This window comes from Pipistrellus hanaki, assembly GCF_964339955.1.
Source record: "Pipistrellus hanaki genome assembly, chromosome: 18".
Taxonomy (NCBI): domain Eukaryota; kingdom Metazoa; phylum Chordata; class Mammalia; order Chiroptera; family Vespertilionidae; genus Pipistrellus; species Pipistrellus hanaki.
This window is the reverse complement of record NC_140520.1, coordinates 1,624,170-1,641,750: the sequence shown is the minus strand read 5'-3', so window position 1 is coordinate 1,641,750 and position 17,581 is coordinate 1,624,170. Positions and strand designations below refer to the sequence as shown.

Here is a 17,581-nt window from a genome sequence, read left to right as displayed (position 1 = left end):
GCAGTCAGCGCCTTAGCACCGAGGGGATGCATGGATGGCGACAGTTCAGGCCAAGGGTTTCAGAAGACGTGACCGTCTCAGATGGTCCCGATAGAGCACCTAAAAGCGATGGCCACCCGACCTTGGAATCGATACTTCAGGTAGAAGCGAACTCCCGGAAGCTGGGATGAGGTCAAGGTGACTGTCCGCTGAATTCACATTAGAACCTCCTTCCGGTTCCGCAGAAAAAGAACACGCCACAGCCCGTCCTTTTGTATCAAATGTTTTATTAAAATTGCGTCTTTACAATATATTTAGAATGACACGTTCCACGGACAAATACTCAAAGCATTCTCCATCTCACGGACGGTGGGCACACCAACATAAGAACGGAATGGAAACTGGGCGGTACACGTACACCCCGCTCCACGCCAGCGATCTGAGCTCCCAGCTCCCGCCCGCCCGCCGGCGTCCCAGACCGAAGGGAGCGCTCTCTGTCCCCCGCTGGACACGGCCATCCCGAGGGAACCGCTCGGCCAGGCGGTGGGTCTCTCCGGGGCCACCGAGGCCGGCGGCCGCGGCACTAAGGCTTGTCCTCAGGGGGCTCTTTGGCGTAGAGGTCGCTCTGTGCGGCCAGGAAGGATTCCCACGTGGCAAGGCACTGCGGAGGGAACACACAGGGAGTGAGCAGTGGCTCCAGTCAGCATTCACCCGCCCACAGCCCCACCCTCTCCCACAGCTTACCAGACCCCTGTCCTGTTCCACACATTTTATTTTATTTTATTTTATTTTTTAAACTATATTTTATTGATTTTTTACAGAGAGGAAGAGAGAGGGATACAGAGTTAGAAACATCAATGAGAGAGAATCATCCGTCAGCTGCCTCTTGCACGCCTGCTACTGGAGATGTGCCTGCAACTAAGGTCCATGCCCTTGACCGGAATCAAACCTGGGACCTTTCAGTCTGCAGGCCGATGCTCTATCCACTGAGCCAAACCAGTTTCGGCGTATTCCACACACTTTAATTCTTTTTTTTAAAACACTCTATTAATCTCATCGGAGCATATTTTTCCATTGACTTTTAAAATATATTTTATTGATTTTTTACAGACAAAGGGAGAGGGACAGAGAATTAGAAACGTCTAAGAGTCGTCTGCCAACGTATGATTTTAGGAATGCCAATAACTTAAGAATGACGAGATCTGCGCATTTTCTTAAAAATTGCTTCTCTCTCTCTCTCAAGAATCTGAGTGAACCTGTGCCTCTGTGAAGACAGGAACTACAAGGGTGGAGGCAGAAGGACCGATTGGCTAGACACGCCACCTGGTGGCCCATTGCTTTACTGCTCTGTCCTGTGAGCCCGCTCTCACTCCAGGTCTGCTGAAGAGAGAGCAGGGACTTCCTTTGTTCCGCTTCTCATTCTCACATGGAGAGTCTCACAGGAAGGGCCAATCCAGGGGCATTTCTCTTCCATGTGTACTTTTGCTGCATCGTATCATCATCGATTTTACTCATAGCAAGCCCATCATGTGAGGTATGCCCTCATCATCTCTATATAAGCATCTCTATCATCAGCATCTCTGTCATCAGCATCTCTGTCATCAGCATCTCTATCTCAGCATCTCTGTCATCAGCATCTCTATCATCAGCATCTCTGTCATCAGCATCACTATATCAGCATCTCTAACACCATCATTTCTATCATCAGCATCTCTATCATCAGCATCTGTCATCAGCATCTCTGTCATCAGCATCTCTGACATCAGCATCTCTGTCTCAGCATCACTATATCAGCATCTCTAACACCATCATCTCTATCATCAGCATCTCTGTCATCAGCATCTCTATCTCAGCATCACTATATCAGCATCTCTAACACCATCATCTCTGTCATCAGTATCTCTGTCATCAGTATCTCTATCATCAGCATCTCTGTCATCAGCATCTCTATCTCAGCATCTCTATCATCAGCATCTCTATCATCAGCATCTCTGACATCAGCATCTCTAACACCATCATCTCTGTCATCATCATCATCTGTCATCAGCATCACTATATCAGCATCTCTAACACCATCATTTCTATCATCAGCATCAATGACACAAACAGCTACTGCTGAGAACAACTAGGAAACGGCCATGTTGATCCAGCATGGCTGTGGCTGTGCTCCCTCACACTGCGGCAGGGAACGGCTGTCCTCAGCTACCTGGGTACCAGCAGACTTTGAAACGATTCACTCACGTCCAACTGGATTTGAGGTTTCATTGTTTTGCTCTTCTCATTAAAAAAAAGAAAAGACTCAATAAATGCATCCTACTTATCGATCCTACAGGACAAAGTGGGAATGACCTCATTTTATAAAATCCCTGCTTCATATTTGCTGTCAACCGCCGCTGGGTAAATCCGCACATCCAAGCACATTTCGCCACGACAGTAATTGGCTTCTGGTACAGACCTCTGCCTTATATTCATAATCTGATTTTCCTCGATCACTTTGGTATTTAAATTTTATGTTATAAACCAGCTGTGACAATTTGTCTTCATAAAAGTAAGTCCAGAGGCAAATGCGCGTTCTGTATTTCATCCATCACACTGGGAACAAACCCCACTGGGGCTTTGTCTGTGCAAACGTTGATGAAAAAAGAAGTATTTCCATAAGAATGTGATTAAACTCACAAAGGGAAGGGGACGATTCTGGAACATCCCACTTCCCTGCGTGTCTGAGAGATGCTGAAGCTAACGACAACAGCAGGCGGTGGGGGCGGTCCAGGCCCACGCACAGTCTGTGTGCCAGTGAGGGAGCGAGCCTGGACTGAAGGGCTGGGACTGACCTGCCAACCACTGAGAAGTTACCTGGGAAAAAACTAACTGGGGGTGTTTTTCTGAAGTTATAATAAAGTTCACACATACCATATAATAAAAGCCTAATATGCAAATTGACCTCAGGGCAGTCGGACATCCCTCGAGGGGTCCCAGATTGGAGAGGGTGCAGGCTGGGCTGAGGGACATGCTCCCCCCCCCCCCCCTCAATGCACGAATTTCGTACACCAGGCCTCTCATTATAATTATAATTGACACCTGGCTGGTGTGGCTCAGATGGTTGAACATGATACCAAACCCCAAAAGGTTGCCAGTTCAATTCCCGGCCAGGGCACATGTCCAGATTTGGGGCTGCAGGAGGCAGCGATCAAAGTTTTTCTCTCACATCAATGCTTCTCTCTTTCTCTCTAAAATCAATTTTAAAAACACAATAAAAATATTTAAAAATTTAAAAAGAACTGTAATTTACTTGGAGGTAAGTGTTAAACTTGCAAAACGGCAATATGGTACGTGATGCTAATCGAATCGTTTCTAAGAAAATTGTTCTTTTCTTTCCTCACTTTGCAAACCCTTTATCACATAAGAAAGGGTGAGCCTGGCCAGTATGGCTCCGTGGTTGAGCATCGACCTATGAGCCAGGGGGTCAGGGTTCGATTCCTGGTCAGGGCACAGGCCCGGTGGCAGGCTCCATCCCTGGGGGAGGGTGTGCAGGAGGTGGCTGATGAATGATCCCCTCTCATCGCTGATGTTTCTATCTCTCTCTCTTCCTCTATGAAATCCATTAAAATATGTCAAAGGAGAGAAAGAGGAAATGAGGGAGGAGATGACAAGGAAGCATTATGAAGTGCTCATAAGGAATCCGGATCCTCCAGAACCAGAGACGAGGAGAAAGACACAGAGGAAACGTGGGCATGTCCTCGCATGGTGTGCTCAGCTGCGTGAGCCCCCGGGGGCTTGTGCGGGAGAGAATGACAGAAAACACACCCTCCTCCCTGGTCATCCCCACGCGTGTCTCAGCGGCGGGCTTGGCGTCACCCATCACCTGGCCAGTCCGTGGGCACCGAGCCACTGAGAGGCCCTGGAGCGTGGCACCTGCTTCCCCCCCACCCTCCCCGCCGGGCCGGGGCGGAGGGGAGAGGGCGCCACCGGTCAGTCACCTGCTCGTAGTAGCGGACGTTCCGCTCGGCCGCGGCGGCGAAGGCGGCCGTGAGGTCGTGGCGCATGCTCTGCCTCCAGCGCTCCCAGTCGGCCCTCAGCGCGGTGTTGGCGCACTCCAGCCTGTCCTCCAGCTTCCCGACCTCCTCCCGGAGCTGCACGGGACGGACACAGAGAGAGGGGGGTCTGTGGGCCCCGGCCACCGGGCGGCGAGTCAGTCTGGCTCCCTCCCGCCTTCCCAAGGTTTCTTTTCTTTATTTAAAATATCACAGAAACACAGGCCTGGCCCGCCAGGCAGCTCAGCTGGTGAGTGAGACGACATCGCGATAGGTCAAGGTTACGGGTTCAACCCCCTGTCAGGGCATCGATACGTGGAACAAGTCAATGTCTCTCTCTCTCTCTCTCTCTCTCATGAATAAATAATGATAATAAATAAATACAATCACAGACACTTGAAACGGGCCTGCCCCCACCCCAGAGGCACACAGCAGCAACGCTTCTGAACGGAACAATTCAATCTGAGCATCACAGCTATTCTGACTCGGGGGAGGGGGACCTTGTTTTTTGTGTGAAATGGCTTCTCTGTTATTTCCTTTTATGGAATAAAATCAACCACCCTATTTATTCAAGCGCTAAACATCTCTTCATAATCAGGAGAGCCAGAACGCGGAAACGTTCTTGAAAACAATTCGCTTAAATAAAAAGATTGCATGGGCCTCTGCCAGGAGACAATAGCCGACTCAGATCTGACAGCCCCCCCTCCGCCCCCGCCCCCGCCCCCTCACAGAGCAATCACACCGCAGGCGGCTGAGGCCCTCAGCGAGGACCGCTGCTGTTTGCTGATCTGAGCGCGGGGAGAGGGGTGCAGAGAGGAGGCTCCGGTTAGACAGGCCGAGGCAGCCATGGGGTCACCGAGCAGCACCTTCCTCGCCAAAGGCACCCCCCCTTCCCCTCCCCCCCACCCACGGGGACTCTGAGCTCGAAGTGGAAGGTAGGCGGTGACACACGCCATGTAACAAGGGAGCAGAAACACCACAGGTGCCATGGACACGTCCCCTCTCCAGCCAGGACCCGACGCCTTGAGCATCCCTCAGACAGAGGGTCCCCGTGACTCCCTCTAACACTGGGGCCCCCTTTTAGGACATGCTTTCCTTTGAGTCCTCTGCACACAGGGGGCGGCCCCAATACATGAGACCGAATAGGAGTCATGTCAGACTGCCTCTAGGAGTCCTCTTGAGAGAAACCCTTGGAGAGAGAATCGTGTGCCTTGGCAGTGTGACCCGGCTGGTAGAGTATTGGCCTGGCACTGAGAGGGTTTCCGGGCACAGGCCCGGGGTGGGGATGGGGGGGCGAGGGTGGTGGGCTCCATTCCCGATAGAGGGCGTGCTGGAGGCAGCCAATCGGTGTTCCTCTCTCATCAACACACAGGGTGAGTGTGCACGCCTGGGCACGTGTGTACCAGTGTCTCTGACACACACACAGATGCAAATAGACAAAGAGCAGCAGAGAGAGAACCGATTCTGGGAAATGAGGCCTATTGGAAGAAGGACACTCGCAAAAAGGTCAGGAGAGAAAGGAAAGAAAAAATATCTGGGAACAGGTAGAGGCAACCTCTGCCCCCCCTCCCTGCATGCACATATGCACACACACACACACACACACAAACACGCACACGCACGCTCTGTCAATATTATCATTTCTTTGGCGCTCAGCGAGCAGGCGGAGCTGCCGGGCAGGGGACTGTCGAGGCGTCAGAGGACGAGCCACCGCGGTTTGAAGACAAGAGCGGAACACTGGCTCACAGAGCGCCACCCGAGCAGGGACCGGGAGAACAAACCCGCGTGTTTGCAGCTACTGAGTGCGGCTCCCGCACCCCAGGCCCGGGTCTTATGGAAATGCAAATCTGCTTTTCACTCACATCCACACCCTGCCCAACAGCGACGGCACGGCTCCAGACCCGCCTCGCGGATCCTGTGCACAGGATGCTGAATGTCAGGGGCGTTCATATGCATTTAAGCTGAATGCTGCCTTGAGTGGCACACCATCAATCGTCCTTTCAGAAGTAAAAATAACACCGGGAGCGGCCGCAGCATCTGCACCACGGAGGCCCCTCTGACGGGGAGGCGGTGAGGGAATGAGCGCCTTCACACAGCTCTGCCCGGAGAACTCCTACCCAACGGCAGAGACCACGGCGCCGCACCCCCCCTCCCGCCCCCTCGGGGCCACCGCTGCCCTTCCTCTCCACCTCGGATCCCGGCTCTGATCCGCAGTGCCGCACCTTCTTCACGGGGCTCATCACACAGCCCCCCGCTTCTCTGGGACATGTTACTGCCCGCCCGTGTCCCCGGCCCGCCCGTGTCCCAGGCCTGCCCGTGTCCCAGACCCGCCCGTGTCCCAGGCCTGCACATGTCCCAGGCCCGCCCGTGTCCCCCACCTGCCCGTGTCCCAGGCCTGTACATGTCCCAGACCCGCCCGTGTCCCCCGCCTGCCCGTGTCCCAGGCCTGCATATATCCCAGGCCCGCTGTTTGCAGAGAGGCCTCCCAGGAGAAGTGGGTGCAGAAGTCGAATGACCCTCACGTTCGGCTCATCTTGCCGGTCGGGTCCCCCAGCAGCCGAAGCGACAATTGCCTTCCTTTGCATCAGGCTCCCTGGCCGGGCCCTCCGTGCCGGGAAGTGCCCGGTGCGGTCAGGGGCCTTCAGTCTCCCTCCAGTGACCTCGACAAGTCTCACTGCTGTAAATGCCGCCTGTCTTAAGCACCCCCACATGTGTGTCTCCAGGGGCCCCTCCCCGCCCACCTGGCTCTCCCATCGGGGCTCCCTCTCCACCAGTAGCGACAGCGCCCCTGGTCCGCCCGTCCGGGGAGGGCTGCGTGTGAGTGACCTCCTCACGCGGAGCCCTGAGCCGGGTTCGAGTGGGGGTCCCACCCTCGGGGGCCTGGGATGAGCTCTGGAGGCAGCTCGGCGGGGTCGCCATAGAGACGGCCCCGGGGTGGGCTCGAAAGGGCCCTGCTTGAGTTGCCATGGTGAGCACCCGGGCTGGGTGGCTCTATTCAGTTCTCTGCCAGGGTCGCCATGGCGACTGCAAAGGATGGCTCCTTCCAAAGGACCTCACACGGGTGCGTTTCCATGGCGATGCCATCCTGCATCTTTCTAAGCAACTTCCTTTCCGTTGTGCTGGGACCAATGCTGCCAGCTTCCTCTGGGGGCTCCCCCGAAAGTGCCCTCCCAGCGGGGGCTTCTGCAGCGGGGTCCGTGCCAGAGGCCGCCGCCCCAACCCCTCAATGCGCCTGTACGCCAGGCAGGCCCCCCGATGGCCCCAGCACTGCTCCCATCTCTCTGCTTCACATCTTAGTTCATTAAAAGCATCTTAGGAATGTCATGCAGACAATGAACGCTGCAAATTTCTCCACTCTCTCAACAGAGCAGCTGGCCAGGAGAAAACAAAAACCTTTATGCTAGCCCTGGCAAACACAAAAATGGGTCAGAAATACAGAGGAATCAGTAGGTTATAATGAGATGTCAAGGAAACTTTTATAGGAAAAAGACAAACTATTCGCAAGTCAAATGGGGGGGGAAGTGGCTATTTTAGGTGAGGCGGGAGAGCTGAGCCGGACGTGGCGGGCTTTCTCCGGGGACTCCGGGAAGGGAAGGATCCCGGCGCCTCCTCCTTCTGAACAGACGGGTGGCCCTAAGCTGTGCTCTGCTCCTGAATGCTAACGCCCCTTCTCTAGGGTTTGGTCCACGCAACATTGCACCTCGTCGCTAATATCAATATATTTTAAAATTGTTTAACGAATAAAAGAATTCTACAGTTCAAAAGACAAGAATGCTATTTCGGAACACGTGTCCCCCTTCTTGTTCCTTCTACTGGACTCTTTAAACACACACGTGCACACACACACACACACACCCCTGGCTGAATGGAAGGGTCCAGCCTGGCTTAGATGCTCTGCTCTCCTGTGCTCCTCTCTCCCCCAGTGCCCACGCAGCCCGCCGCGCCTCACACCGGTTCGGGGTAAAGAACTGGACTTTGGAAAACACCCTCAGCCCAGAGAGAAGCCCGCCCGCAGGCAGAGGACAGCTCGCCGTCCCCCTAGTCACATCTCAGGGTTCTGCCCTGTGGAGGCTCCAGGGTTCCAGGTGCCAACGTCTCCCCGCGGTTCTCGGACAGCCCCCCACGAAATGCCCGCTGAGTGACCGCGGTGCCCGCGCCACGCGGGCTGAGAGCCGCCCGGGGGAAAATAAAAGCTCCCTGCCCCGAGGGGTTCCGATCAGACAAGGAGAGAGAGAGGGGGAGGCTGTGAGAAACAGGAAGGACAGCCTCTCTTAGGTACGAAAATGATTCCAGTGAGGGACCCTCTGACGCAGGCAGGATGGGGGTTAAACCCTACGGATTCCTGGGGTTCCACGGACACCCCCATGCACCTGCCACTCGTGTCCTCAACACTCATATATGTGTGTACACACACACACACACACACACACACACTAACCAAGTCTCTGTCCTAGAGAACTCGGCAGGAGGGACAGAAACATGGGGAGAAGTGGCAGTGCCTGTGGCCGAACACGCAAACCAAGCGGTAACAGCCCTCTCGGCCCCCGGGACAAGTCGCAGGCGACCCATCCCAGGGCGGAACGTGCGAGCTCACCAGCTCCGTGTCCGCCTTCCTGTAGGTCAGCGCTTCCGCCTTGGACTCCAGCTCCGCCTGGATGTGGTCCCTCCGCTTCATGACGCCCTGCGCGGGGAAACACAGGAGCCATCAGACGTGTTGGGTAGCGGCGGCCGCCGCGCAGGGGGGCACAGAGGGACCGAAGCCTGCATCTCCCGCTCATCACCGCACGGCGGGCGCCCACGCCGTCTGTCCGCGGGGACGGGGAGCCGGGCGAAGGCAGACGCAGCCGCTGCGGCCCAGGCTCGGGGCGGGGACGGAGGCCGGGGTGCGCCCGGCGGGGCCCTCACCGTCAGCATCTCGCCGTAGAGCACGTACTCGTGCACGACGGGCAGCAGGGCCTCGGCCAGGCCGCGCAGGCGCTGCTCGGTGGCCTGGCAACACCGGTCCAGGCAGCTGGCCACGCCGCCCAGCGTGTCCGCCAGGTCCTCCTCCAGCTCCGCCCACAGGCCGTGGATGGGGCCGAGCTCCTTCATCTCGTCCACGTACTCTGAAAGCAAACACACAGACCCCTTCGGTGCACGGAAGGCGGGCGGTCCCCGCGGACGGACGGCAGGACGGAAGCGCATCCCCGTCCGGCTCTGCAGGCGCTCGGCGGCCACGCAGGCCATGTACCTCGCTCCTCCTTGCAGATCCGCTGGGAGACCTTGTCGAGGAGCGCCATCTTCTGGCTGAAGGCCTCGATGAAGCCGCTCATCGCCTCGAACTCCTCGGGGCGTGCGGGGCCGCCCCGCAGGGCCAGGGCGGCGGCCCGGACCGTCTGGCCCACCTTGCTCAGCAGCCCCGGGCCATGCTTCTTGTGCGCCGACAGCTCCTGGGAAAGGGGGAGGGGGGGGGCGTCCACACGGTGGAGGGAGGGAGGGGCGTTTGGATGGAGACCTGACACGGGGCTACCCTTGAAGGCTGTCCCTCCCGTGTCCAAAAACCCTTCTTCAGCCCCGGCTGGTGTGGCTCAGTGGATAGAGCGCCGGCCTACGGGCTAAAGGGTGCCACGTTCGGTTCCGGTCAAGGGCACAGACCCTTTGGCGGACTCTATCCCCCGTGGGAGGTGTGCAGGAGGCAGCCGACCCATGATTCTCTCCCATCACGGATGTTTCCATCTCTCTCTCTCCCTCTCTGAAATCTATAAATCTATATATATATATAACTTTAAAAAAAATCCTTCTTAACTCCAGGGCCCTGCTGCCTGGCTTATCCATTAGGCCAATGCGGGAGGGGACGGCCTCTGCCCGGGAGGGAGGGGGCGGGGGCGTGGGTCCGGGGTGTTACCCCGTCGGGCGCGGTGAGGAAGACTTTGAAGTCCTCGCTGAAGGTGAGGGTCGGGTGGTCGGCGATCCGGGTCAGGAAGGTGCTCAGGGCCCGCCGGCGCGTCTCGATGAAGCCGTCGTTGAAGCGCTCCACCATGCCCTTCACCACGAACTTCTCCGGCAGCGGCTGCGGCCAACAGCCCCGCCGTGAGCCCGGCGCCCGCTCAGCGGCGGGGGCAGGGAACCGCCACATGTGCTGTTTTTACGGGCTACGGGAACATGCCTGCACTTCACGTGAAGACACGTTACAAGTGCACACGCTAGGTCCAAACACGACAAAGCGTCAGCGCGAGACAGAACAGCAAAGGGGGCCCGGCCTGTGGGGCTCAGTGGTGAGCGTCTCACCTGGGAACCGGGAGGTCAGGGTTTTCCGTTCCTGGTCCGGGCACAGGCCCGGGTTCGGGGGGGTGGGGGGGGCATGCAGGACGCAGCCGGCCCATGACTCTCATCTATGATGATGCTTCTCTCTCTCCCCCTCCCTCTCTAAGATCAATTCAAAAATATTAAAGAATAAAAAGCAAATCAGGAGTTAGGGGGAAACGTGTAGAGCGGATGTTCCCAGAAGAATGGACTCCCCGAACGGAAAGGCCTGGGGTTCGGTTCCCGGACAGGGTGGCGGCCGTGGTGGGGAAGGCGGGGCGGACGTACCGGGACGATCAGCGTGGGGTGGGCCTCCTCCAGCCTCCCCTTCAGCCACAGGAAGTCCTGGTACCGCCGCCGCACCGCGAACTCGCTGGAGTCGAACTCCCCGCGGGACGTCTGCGGAGGGAGCGGCGGAAGGTGATGCCGGACGGGCCGGGGCGGCTCGGACCCCGGGGTCGGCGGCCTCGGGCAGTCTGTGCGGAGCAGGGAGCGCAGCCGCTCGGCGGGCCCCGCAGGAAGCAAACCCCAGGCTCGGGTTTGAGACCCGCACGGGGGGGGGGGGGGGGGGGGGAGTCTGGGGGAGAGCCCCCGCCCCCGGACGCAGCCACCGCAGGAGCCTGCGCCCCGCACTGAGGCTGACCCACGGGTCTGAGGCTGACACACGGGCCTCACCTCAGGAGATCGGGGTGCCCTGTGGGAGGGAACCGAACACAACCCAGGAACAACGCTTCCCCGAATGTGCTCCAACCCCCCGTTTGGTCTGCGAACATTCCGGCATCTGACGGGGTGGTTTACCCGCTGCTTCAAACGTGTCATTAAAGGAGACTTGATGTGGAGACACAACCCTCCCGTCCTTCCCAAGGAATTCTATTTTGAGGTCTATGCTGAGCTCCTAAAGGCTAAGCAAATCCCTTCAAACGTCTCTTCTCAGCAAACCATAACGCTACGCCGGCCGGGTGTAACGCCGACCTCCCTTCCACGGCCGAATGCCGAGCCAAACACAACAGCAGACCTCCTCACTCATGCGCCCCTCAGGAAAACAGCCGTTCCCACCAGGGTCCTATGTAGCTGCATTTGTGCATATTAAAAATCACACGCCCTAACCGGTGTGGCTCAGTGGATAGAGCATCGGCCTGCGGACTGAGGGGTCCCAGGTTCGATTCCGGTCAAGGGCATGTATCTTGGTTGCAGGCACATCCCCAGAAGTAGGTGTGCAGGAGGCAGCTGATCGATGTTTCTAACTCTCTATCCCTCTCCCTTCCTCTCTGTAAAAAATCAATAAAATATATATATTTCTTAAAAATCACAGTCAGTCCTGGGAAGGTTGAGATTTTTCTGAAGAACAGAATAGCACGTGGCATGCATGTGCCACACTCCACCCCGCAGATAAGCACAATTGTAGGATCGAGCCGTGCAAGAGCTGAGCAACCGTAATTGCCGTGAAATAAGGCTCCCCTAAGCTATACTTTCCAAGATTTTAATCTTTTAAAATGCATGTTTGGAATACCTCCCAATGCAGCTCAGGAAAACATTCCCCTTTCAGTGAAAGAGGATAAGTGAGATGCAGAAATCTAAAGAACTAAATGCTCACAGAACACTACAAAATCTTAGCTATTATGCAAAAAAGGACAGGTTATAGAAATGCTAAAAATAGGAAAACTAGATCTAGTCGAGGCAGTTTAACAATACACATGAGTTGATATGTGGACATATATATGCAAATATATACACGTGAACACACATATGCACACAAAACATAGTTTAGAGTCACTCGTTAAAATATGTTTACTGAAGCCTGGCAGGCGTGGCTCAGCGGTTGATCATCGACCTATGAACCAGGAGGTCACGGGTTCGATTCCCGGTCAGGGAACAAGCCTGGGTTGTGGGCTTGATCCCCAGTAGAGGGCATTCAGGGGGCAGCCGATCGATGATTCTCTCTCATCATTGATGTTTCTATCTCTCTACCCCTTTCCTCCCCCCCCCCCTAAAAAATAAATAAAAAAATAAATAAACAAACATGTTTTAAAAAATATATCTCTATCTACTTATTGAACAGCTCTGTGTAACCAGCACATATGCACAGGTTCACTACCAGTCCCCCTGGGAGCTGTTCTGTAAATGCTTCGTTTCCACGTCTCCCCATCAAACCTGGGCACCTGGGAGTTCAGGACGAACGGACTCAGGCGATCTACACCCCAAAATGCAGTATCTTACACAAAATGGTTTTAAAAATAAACAAACAAAACCGGATAGATTCAGCCGAGACGCTGCGGGTTCCCGGTGAGCGGGCGGCATGTCCCGGGTCCGGGCACAGCCGCCCGCGGGGCCGCCGCCCGCACGCACCTGGGTGGCCACCCTGTAGGTGACGAAGGTCTCCAGGGTGGTGACGTGGCTCTCGGGGTCGTCCACCGTGACGAAGAGATCCTTCAGGTCCGGCTCGTCCTCGAACTTGACCTGGTTGATCATCGACAAGGGGGACGTGGGCATGGTGGGGCTCAGAGAGTTCGTGTCCATCAGGGAGGCATCCTGGGGAGGAACCGGGCGTCAGCCTCTGCGGGGGGAGCGGAGCCTCCGTCCCGGTCCCCGCTGTCCTGAGACCCGGAGGACGGAGGGGCGGCCTGCCCGGGGCAGCGGGCCCTGGGACGCAGGTTTCCGTCTCGGCGCCGCTCAGGACCCCACGGACGTCAGCAATGACACAGATAAAAACAAACAAAGCCGGACCCAGAGGCCTGAGCCTGGAAGAGACCGAGCGAAGCTGCCGTTTTCGGGAGCTGGAGGCTGGCTGCCGGGCGGTGCGGGGCCTCGGCCGGGGGAGCCGCCCGGAGAGGACCCGGCGCGAGGACATGAGGCCCCTGGTGACCGAGAGCCCGGAGCCTCGGACCCAAGTCCCGACCCGGCGGCACTGAGAGCCCTTTAACATTCCAACGATCGTTAGAGAGGCAGGAGCCATTAAAAGGAACAGGATATATGCTGACGGCTGGAAATGGCGCCTGGATTCTCTTTGCGCAGCTTTCTCGTGGAATCAGACACAAACAGCCGCCCTGACCTCTGCCGGGTGTGTGTGTGTGTGTGTGTGTGTGTGTGTGTAATTCACTGGGTTCCCGCACTGCGTTTCTTATGGGGCCTTTTCTCTTATCCTCAGACAGACAGACAGACAGACACACACACACACACTCACTCACTCACGAATGTTTGTAACCAGCTCGGTGCAGGTGGCTGCATGTGGAAGCAAGAACAAGGAAAGAACAAGTGAAATGTGGAGGCTGAAAGGCGGGCAGGGCTCCTTCATACATGTAACATGCATGTGACATGCGCAGCTACGTGCCAGAGACACTCAAAGCCACGGACGCCAAATCATGGGAGGGGTTTCCTGCCCTGGACGGGGATCCCACGGACGTGAGGGAACCCCCGCCGCCTGTGGCTTCAGGGATGACTCAGCAGGGGCGGCCATTACTCAGAGCTCCCGGGCTGGAAAGTATGATGTGGTCCTGCCTCTGCACACCCAGCCCCGCGGGGAATGCAGCCCGTCCGCCTGCCCCTCTGAGGCCGGCTGGGCCCCCCTCTCCCCCAACTTCCAGGGGAGGCCCGAGACCAGCCACGCCCCCACTCCGGGCGCATTTATGGGACCTGGAACTCACCCTGGGGGAGGAACGCCAGCAGGCCCCTCCCTGTCGCCCTCAGCAGCCAGGAGGCCTATGAGGGATGAGTCACGGGAGCAGAGACACCCCCTCACACACACACACACACACACACACACAGCCTCCAAGACACACTCCCGCAGCCCGGAAGCACCGCCTCCTGCCTGTGCCTTCACGGCCCTCCTTGGACTCCCAAAGTTTCCCATCATTTCCACTCAGTCCGTCCGGGCGGCTGTAGGTGTATCCCCACCACACCCAACCTTCTTTCCAAAAATCGGGACCGTTTTAAAACGCTGCAGGACGCGGGACAGATTGTTAAAAATCGGGACTGTCCCGCCAAAAGCGGGACGTCTGGTCACCTTAGCATAAACGGGCAGCGAATCTCCATGCTCCCCGGCGCCCTCTCAGACGTTCCCCAGTGGCACGTCTTTTCCTAAACCGAGGGGCCAGGTGCCGCAGCCTAAGAGCCACAGGCGGCTCCTCACCTTCCTGGGGGCCTGACAGGGGGCTGGAAGCACTCACAAGCAGCGGGGCCAGGGATGGGGCCGAGGCCCCGTCCTTTTCAGAAGATGCAGAAGTACGAGGACAGCATTAGGTGGGGAACAAATGTCGGCTAGCATGAAGAAACCTCTGCGCAGCCGGGTGCCTTGGAGATCAGGCCCCGACAGCTGCAGGCGATGGAAGGAGAGGGCACTCAGAAATGCACCTGCTCCTTTTTTCCTAATCCTGCCCCCTGTTCACCCAACCCCAGCACCCCCTCCCCTCCGCCGCTGCCAGGCTGGTCTCCGCACCCAGGAGTCTGCTCCTATTCCGTCCGTCAGTTCAGTTTGCTCACTAGGCTCCACTCAGACGTGAAGCTCACAGGGTGCTTGTCTGTCTGGCTGGCTGACTGCGCTCGGCACAGGCTCTCCAGGTCCCTCCAGGCTGTGGCAGGAGGTCAGATGCCACTTGAACCCTGGCTGGTTTCGTGAACCAATGCCACCCCAGTCCATGCAATTCCAGCGTGTGATAATTACAAGAGTTTTACCAAAAAGTTGGTAAGCTTGGGGAGCTCGGCAGGGTGGAGTCACAGGGAGTTTGCCTGTTGGAAACGGCTAAGGCACTTCCCCCAAACCTGAATAGGATTGCTAACTGCCAGCCAGCTCAGGGCACTGCATGGCCTCCTGCTGGCCAAACTGTAGGCTATTCCCGAAACGGACAATCTCTGCAAACCCTTGGACACCGTACCCTTTGAAGTGTATGTCTCCACCTCGCCTCGGGACAAATTGTGTTTAATCAAAGCACCGGTCCTTGGTCAAGGAGGAGAGTCTTCTAGCTCCCTCAGCGGAAGCTCCTCTGACCCCCGATGTCTTTCCAAACTACCTTTCGTCCACGGGCTCCTTAATCACCTCCGTGCAGCCCTTTCCCCAGAACGCTGAGCCCGCTGTAAGGCTGGGGGGGGGGGGGGTTAGGAACCGGACCTACAATACACACAGGACCCACAGGACGGCCCGGCTGCACCGCTTTCCCACCCACACCGCCCACAGCCCCGGTAACGGCCCACGGTTCCCGGCCCTGCTGCCCCACACCGGGAGCTCCAGCCCCATCAGCTTCGCCTGAGATCCGCCTCTGCCTACGGGGAGAGCCTCGAGAGGGCTGGGGCGCTCGGAATCTGGGACGAGAAGTCATGTGACACGTTTAGAAGGATCCCGGGTGATACGGCGGGGCCACTCCCACCCTCGGCCCCTCCCTGGCCGGCCACGTGCCCTGTGGAGCCTTGGAGACAGTCCTAGGCTCACCGTACCCTCCCAGGCCGGCCAGCTGCCCCTCACTGGACAGAGAGGGCGTGGGGGACGTGGAGGCAGGTTCACTCTGTGCTGCGAGGGGACCTTCATGGACCCCCTGGTGAAACGAGGGGAACTCGTGGGAAAGGCACAGGGCCGCGGCCCGGCCTGCCTGTATGTGTTCCCCCACGTTTTCCTCCTCTTTGGGTCTGAGTCTCCCTGGGCACCTTCTCCCTCCGTGGCTCTCCCACAATGAAGCTCTGGTCACATGTGTGGCTTTGCCTAACCCCCCAGGTACCCTCCGCTCCTCCCAGGCGTCTGGGCCATGAATACAGCCTGTCTTCTGTTCTCACCTGGGCAGCCAGGTGAGGAGCTGGGGTGACAGTCAACGCCCCTCCCTCCCGCCTCCCGCCTCCCACCAAGAAAGGCATTTTTCTTTACAAATAGCAACTGTATCCACAGTCCACACACTCTGTCTGCCGTGAACCGAGCAGCGCTCTCCGCCCACTCCACAGGCTGGAGGGCCGGCCCGGATGCCCGGCGGACAGAAGCGGGGGCGGGGGCGGGGAGGGGGCAGCTGGTGCTGGGGTCCCGGGGTCCCAGGGAGCTCCCCGCCCCGCCCCGCAGAGGGGGCGCCCGGCGCCTCTCCCGGGACCTGAGAGGCAGGCACCTCGGTGTCCCCAGCCCCGCAGCCGCACCGGGACGGGAAATCAAAGTCCCTCCTCTGGACTCCAGCCCCTCCCGGGCCGGGCGGCCGCCCCGAAACCCAGGCGCGGGGCGGGGAGCGGGCGCCGCCTGGGTTTGGCCGCGGCCCCGGAGTCCGCCGGGAGGAGGGAGATCAAAGCGGGATCACAGCCCTGCACCGCCCGGCCGGCCGGTCACAGGGCGGCGGCGGCGGGAGGGAGGAGGAGGAGGACCGCGGGCCGGCCGGGCTCACCTTGCTGAACACCTCCAGGTCGTCCTCGTCCCCGTCCAGCGCCAGCGCCTCGGCCGGCAGCAGCGCGCAGGGGCCGTCCCCGCCCGCGCCCCCCGCCGGGAGCTGGTCCTCCATCCCGAGCGCCCGCCGCCCGCTGCCCGCCCCGCCGGCCTCCCCGCCCCGCGCCCCGCCGGCCTCCCCGCCCCGCTCCGCCCCGCGCCCCGCCGGCCTCCCCGCCCCGCCGGCCTCCCCGCCCCGCGCCCCGCTCCGCCCCGCCGGCCTCCCGGCCCCGCTCCGCCCCGCGCCCCGCCGGCCTCCCCGCCCCGCCGGCCTCCCCGCCCCGCCGGCCTCCCCGCCCCGCGCCCCGCTCCGCCCCGCCCCGCGCCCCGCTCCGCCCCGCCGGCCTCCCCGCCCCGCTCCGCCCCGCGCCCCGCCGGCCTCCCCGCCCCCCCGGCCTCCCCGCCCCGCGCCCCGCTCCGCCCCGCCCCGCGCCCCGCTCCGCCCCGCGCCCCGCCGGCCTCCCCGCCCCCCCGGCCTCCCCGCCCCGCGCCCCGCTCCGCCCCGCCGGCCTCCCGGCCCCGCTCCGCCCCGCGCCCCGCCGGCCTCCCCGCCCCGCCGGCCTCCCCGCCCCGCGCCCCGCCGGCCGCTCCGCCCCGCGCCCCGCCCCGCGCCCATTGGCTCCGGCGGCCTCAGCCCCGCAGCGCAGACGCGGAACTGCCCGCCCGGCGCCCTGGCCCGGGGCCCGGGGGCGGGGACGCCGACCCCTGAGGATCCCGGAGGCGGCACCGTCTCCGCGGCCTCTACGCGCGGGGTCCCAGCGGCCCCGGGTCCCAGCGGATCGGAGTCCCAGCGGCCTCCGGGGTCCCAGCGGGTCCGGGGTCCCAGCGGGTCCAGGGTCCCAGCGGCCTGGCCGGGGGAGCAGCGATCTGTTTGCTGGGCTTTGAGGGTTCGGGCCCCTCCTCTGCGGGC

General features: G+C 59.5%; 1 protein-coding gene across 2 annotated transcripts; it reads right to left on the bottom strand.

Moving 5' to 3' along the window:
• Positions 1–249: 249 nt before the first annotated feature.
• SNX7 (sorting nexin 7) lies at positions 250–16,787 on the bottom strand. Of its 2 annotated transcripts, none has more exons than XM_084865379.1 (9): positions 16,634–16,787; positions 12,639–12,821; positions 10,581–10,691; positions 9,895–10,059; positions 9,241–9,439; positions 8,916–9,115; positions 8,605–8,691; positions 3,957–4,109; positions 250–640 (listed from the first exon to the last, which is right to left on the bottom strand). In XM_084865379.1, the coding sequence occupies exons 1-9, from the start codon at positions 16,745–16,747 to the stop codon at positions 563–565; spliced, it is 1,290 nt and encodes a 429-aa protein (XP_084721505.1). In that variant the 5' UTR covers positions 16,748–16,787; the 3' UTR covers positions 250–562. The 2 variants fall into 2 exon arrangements, with proteins under 2 accessions (XP_084721505.1, XP_084721506.1); XM_084865380.1 differs by having other exon boundaries at positions 12,639–12,749; positions 16,634–16,782.
• Positions 16,788–17,581: the final 794 nt, after the last annotated feature.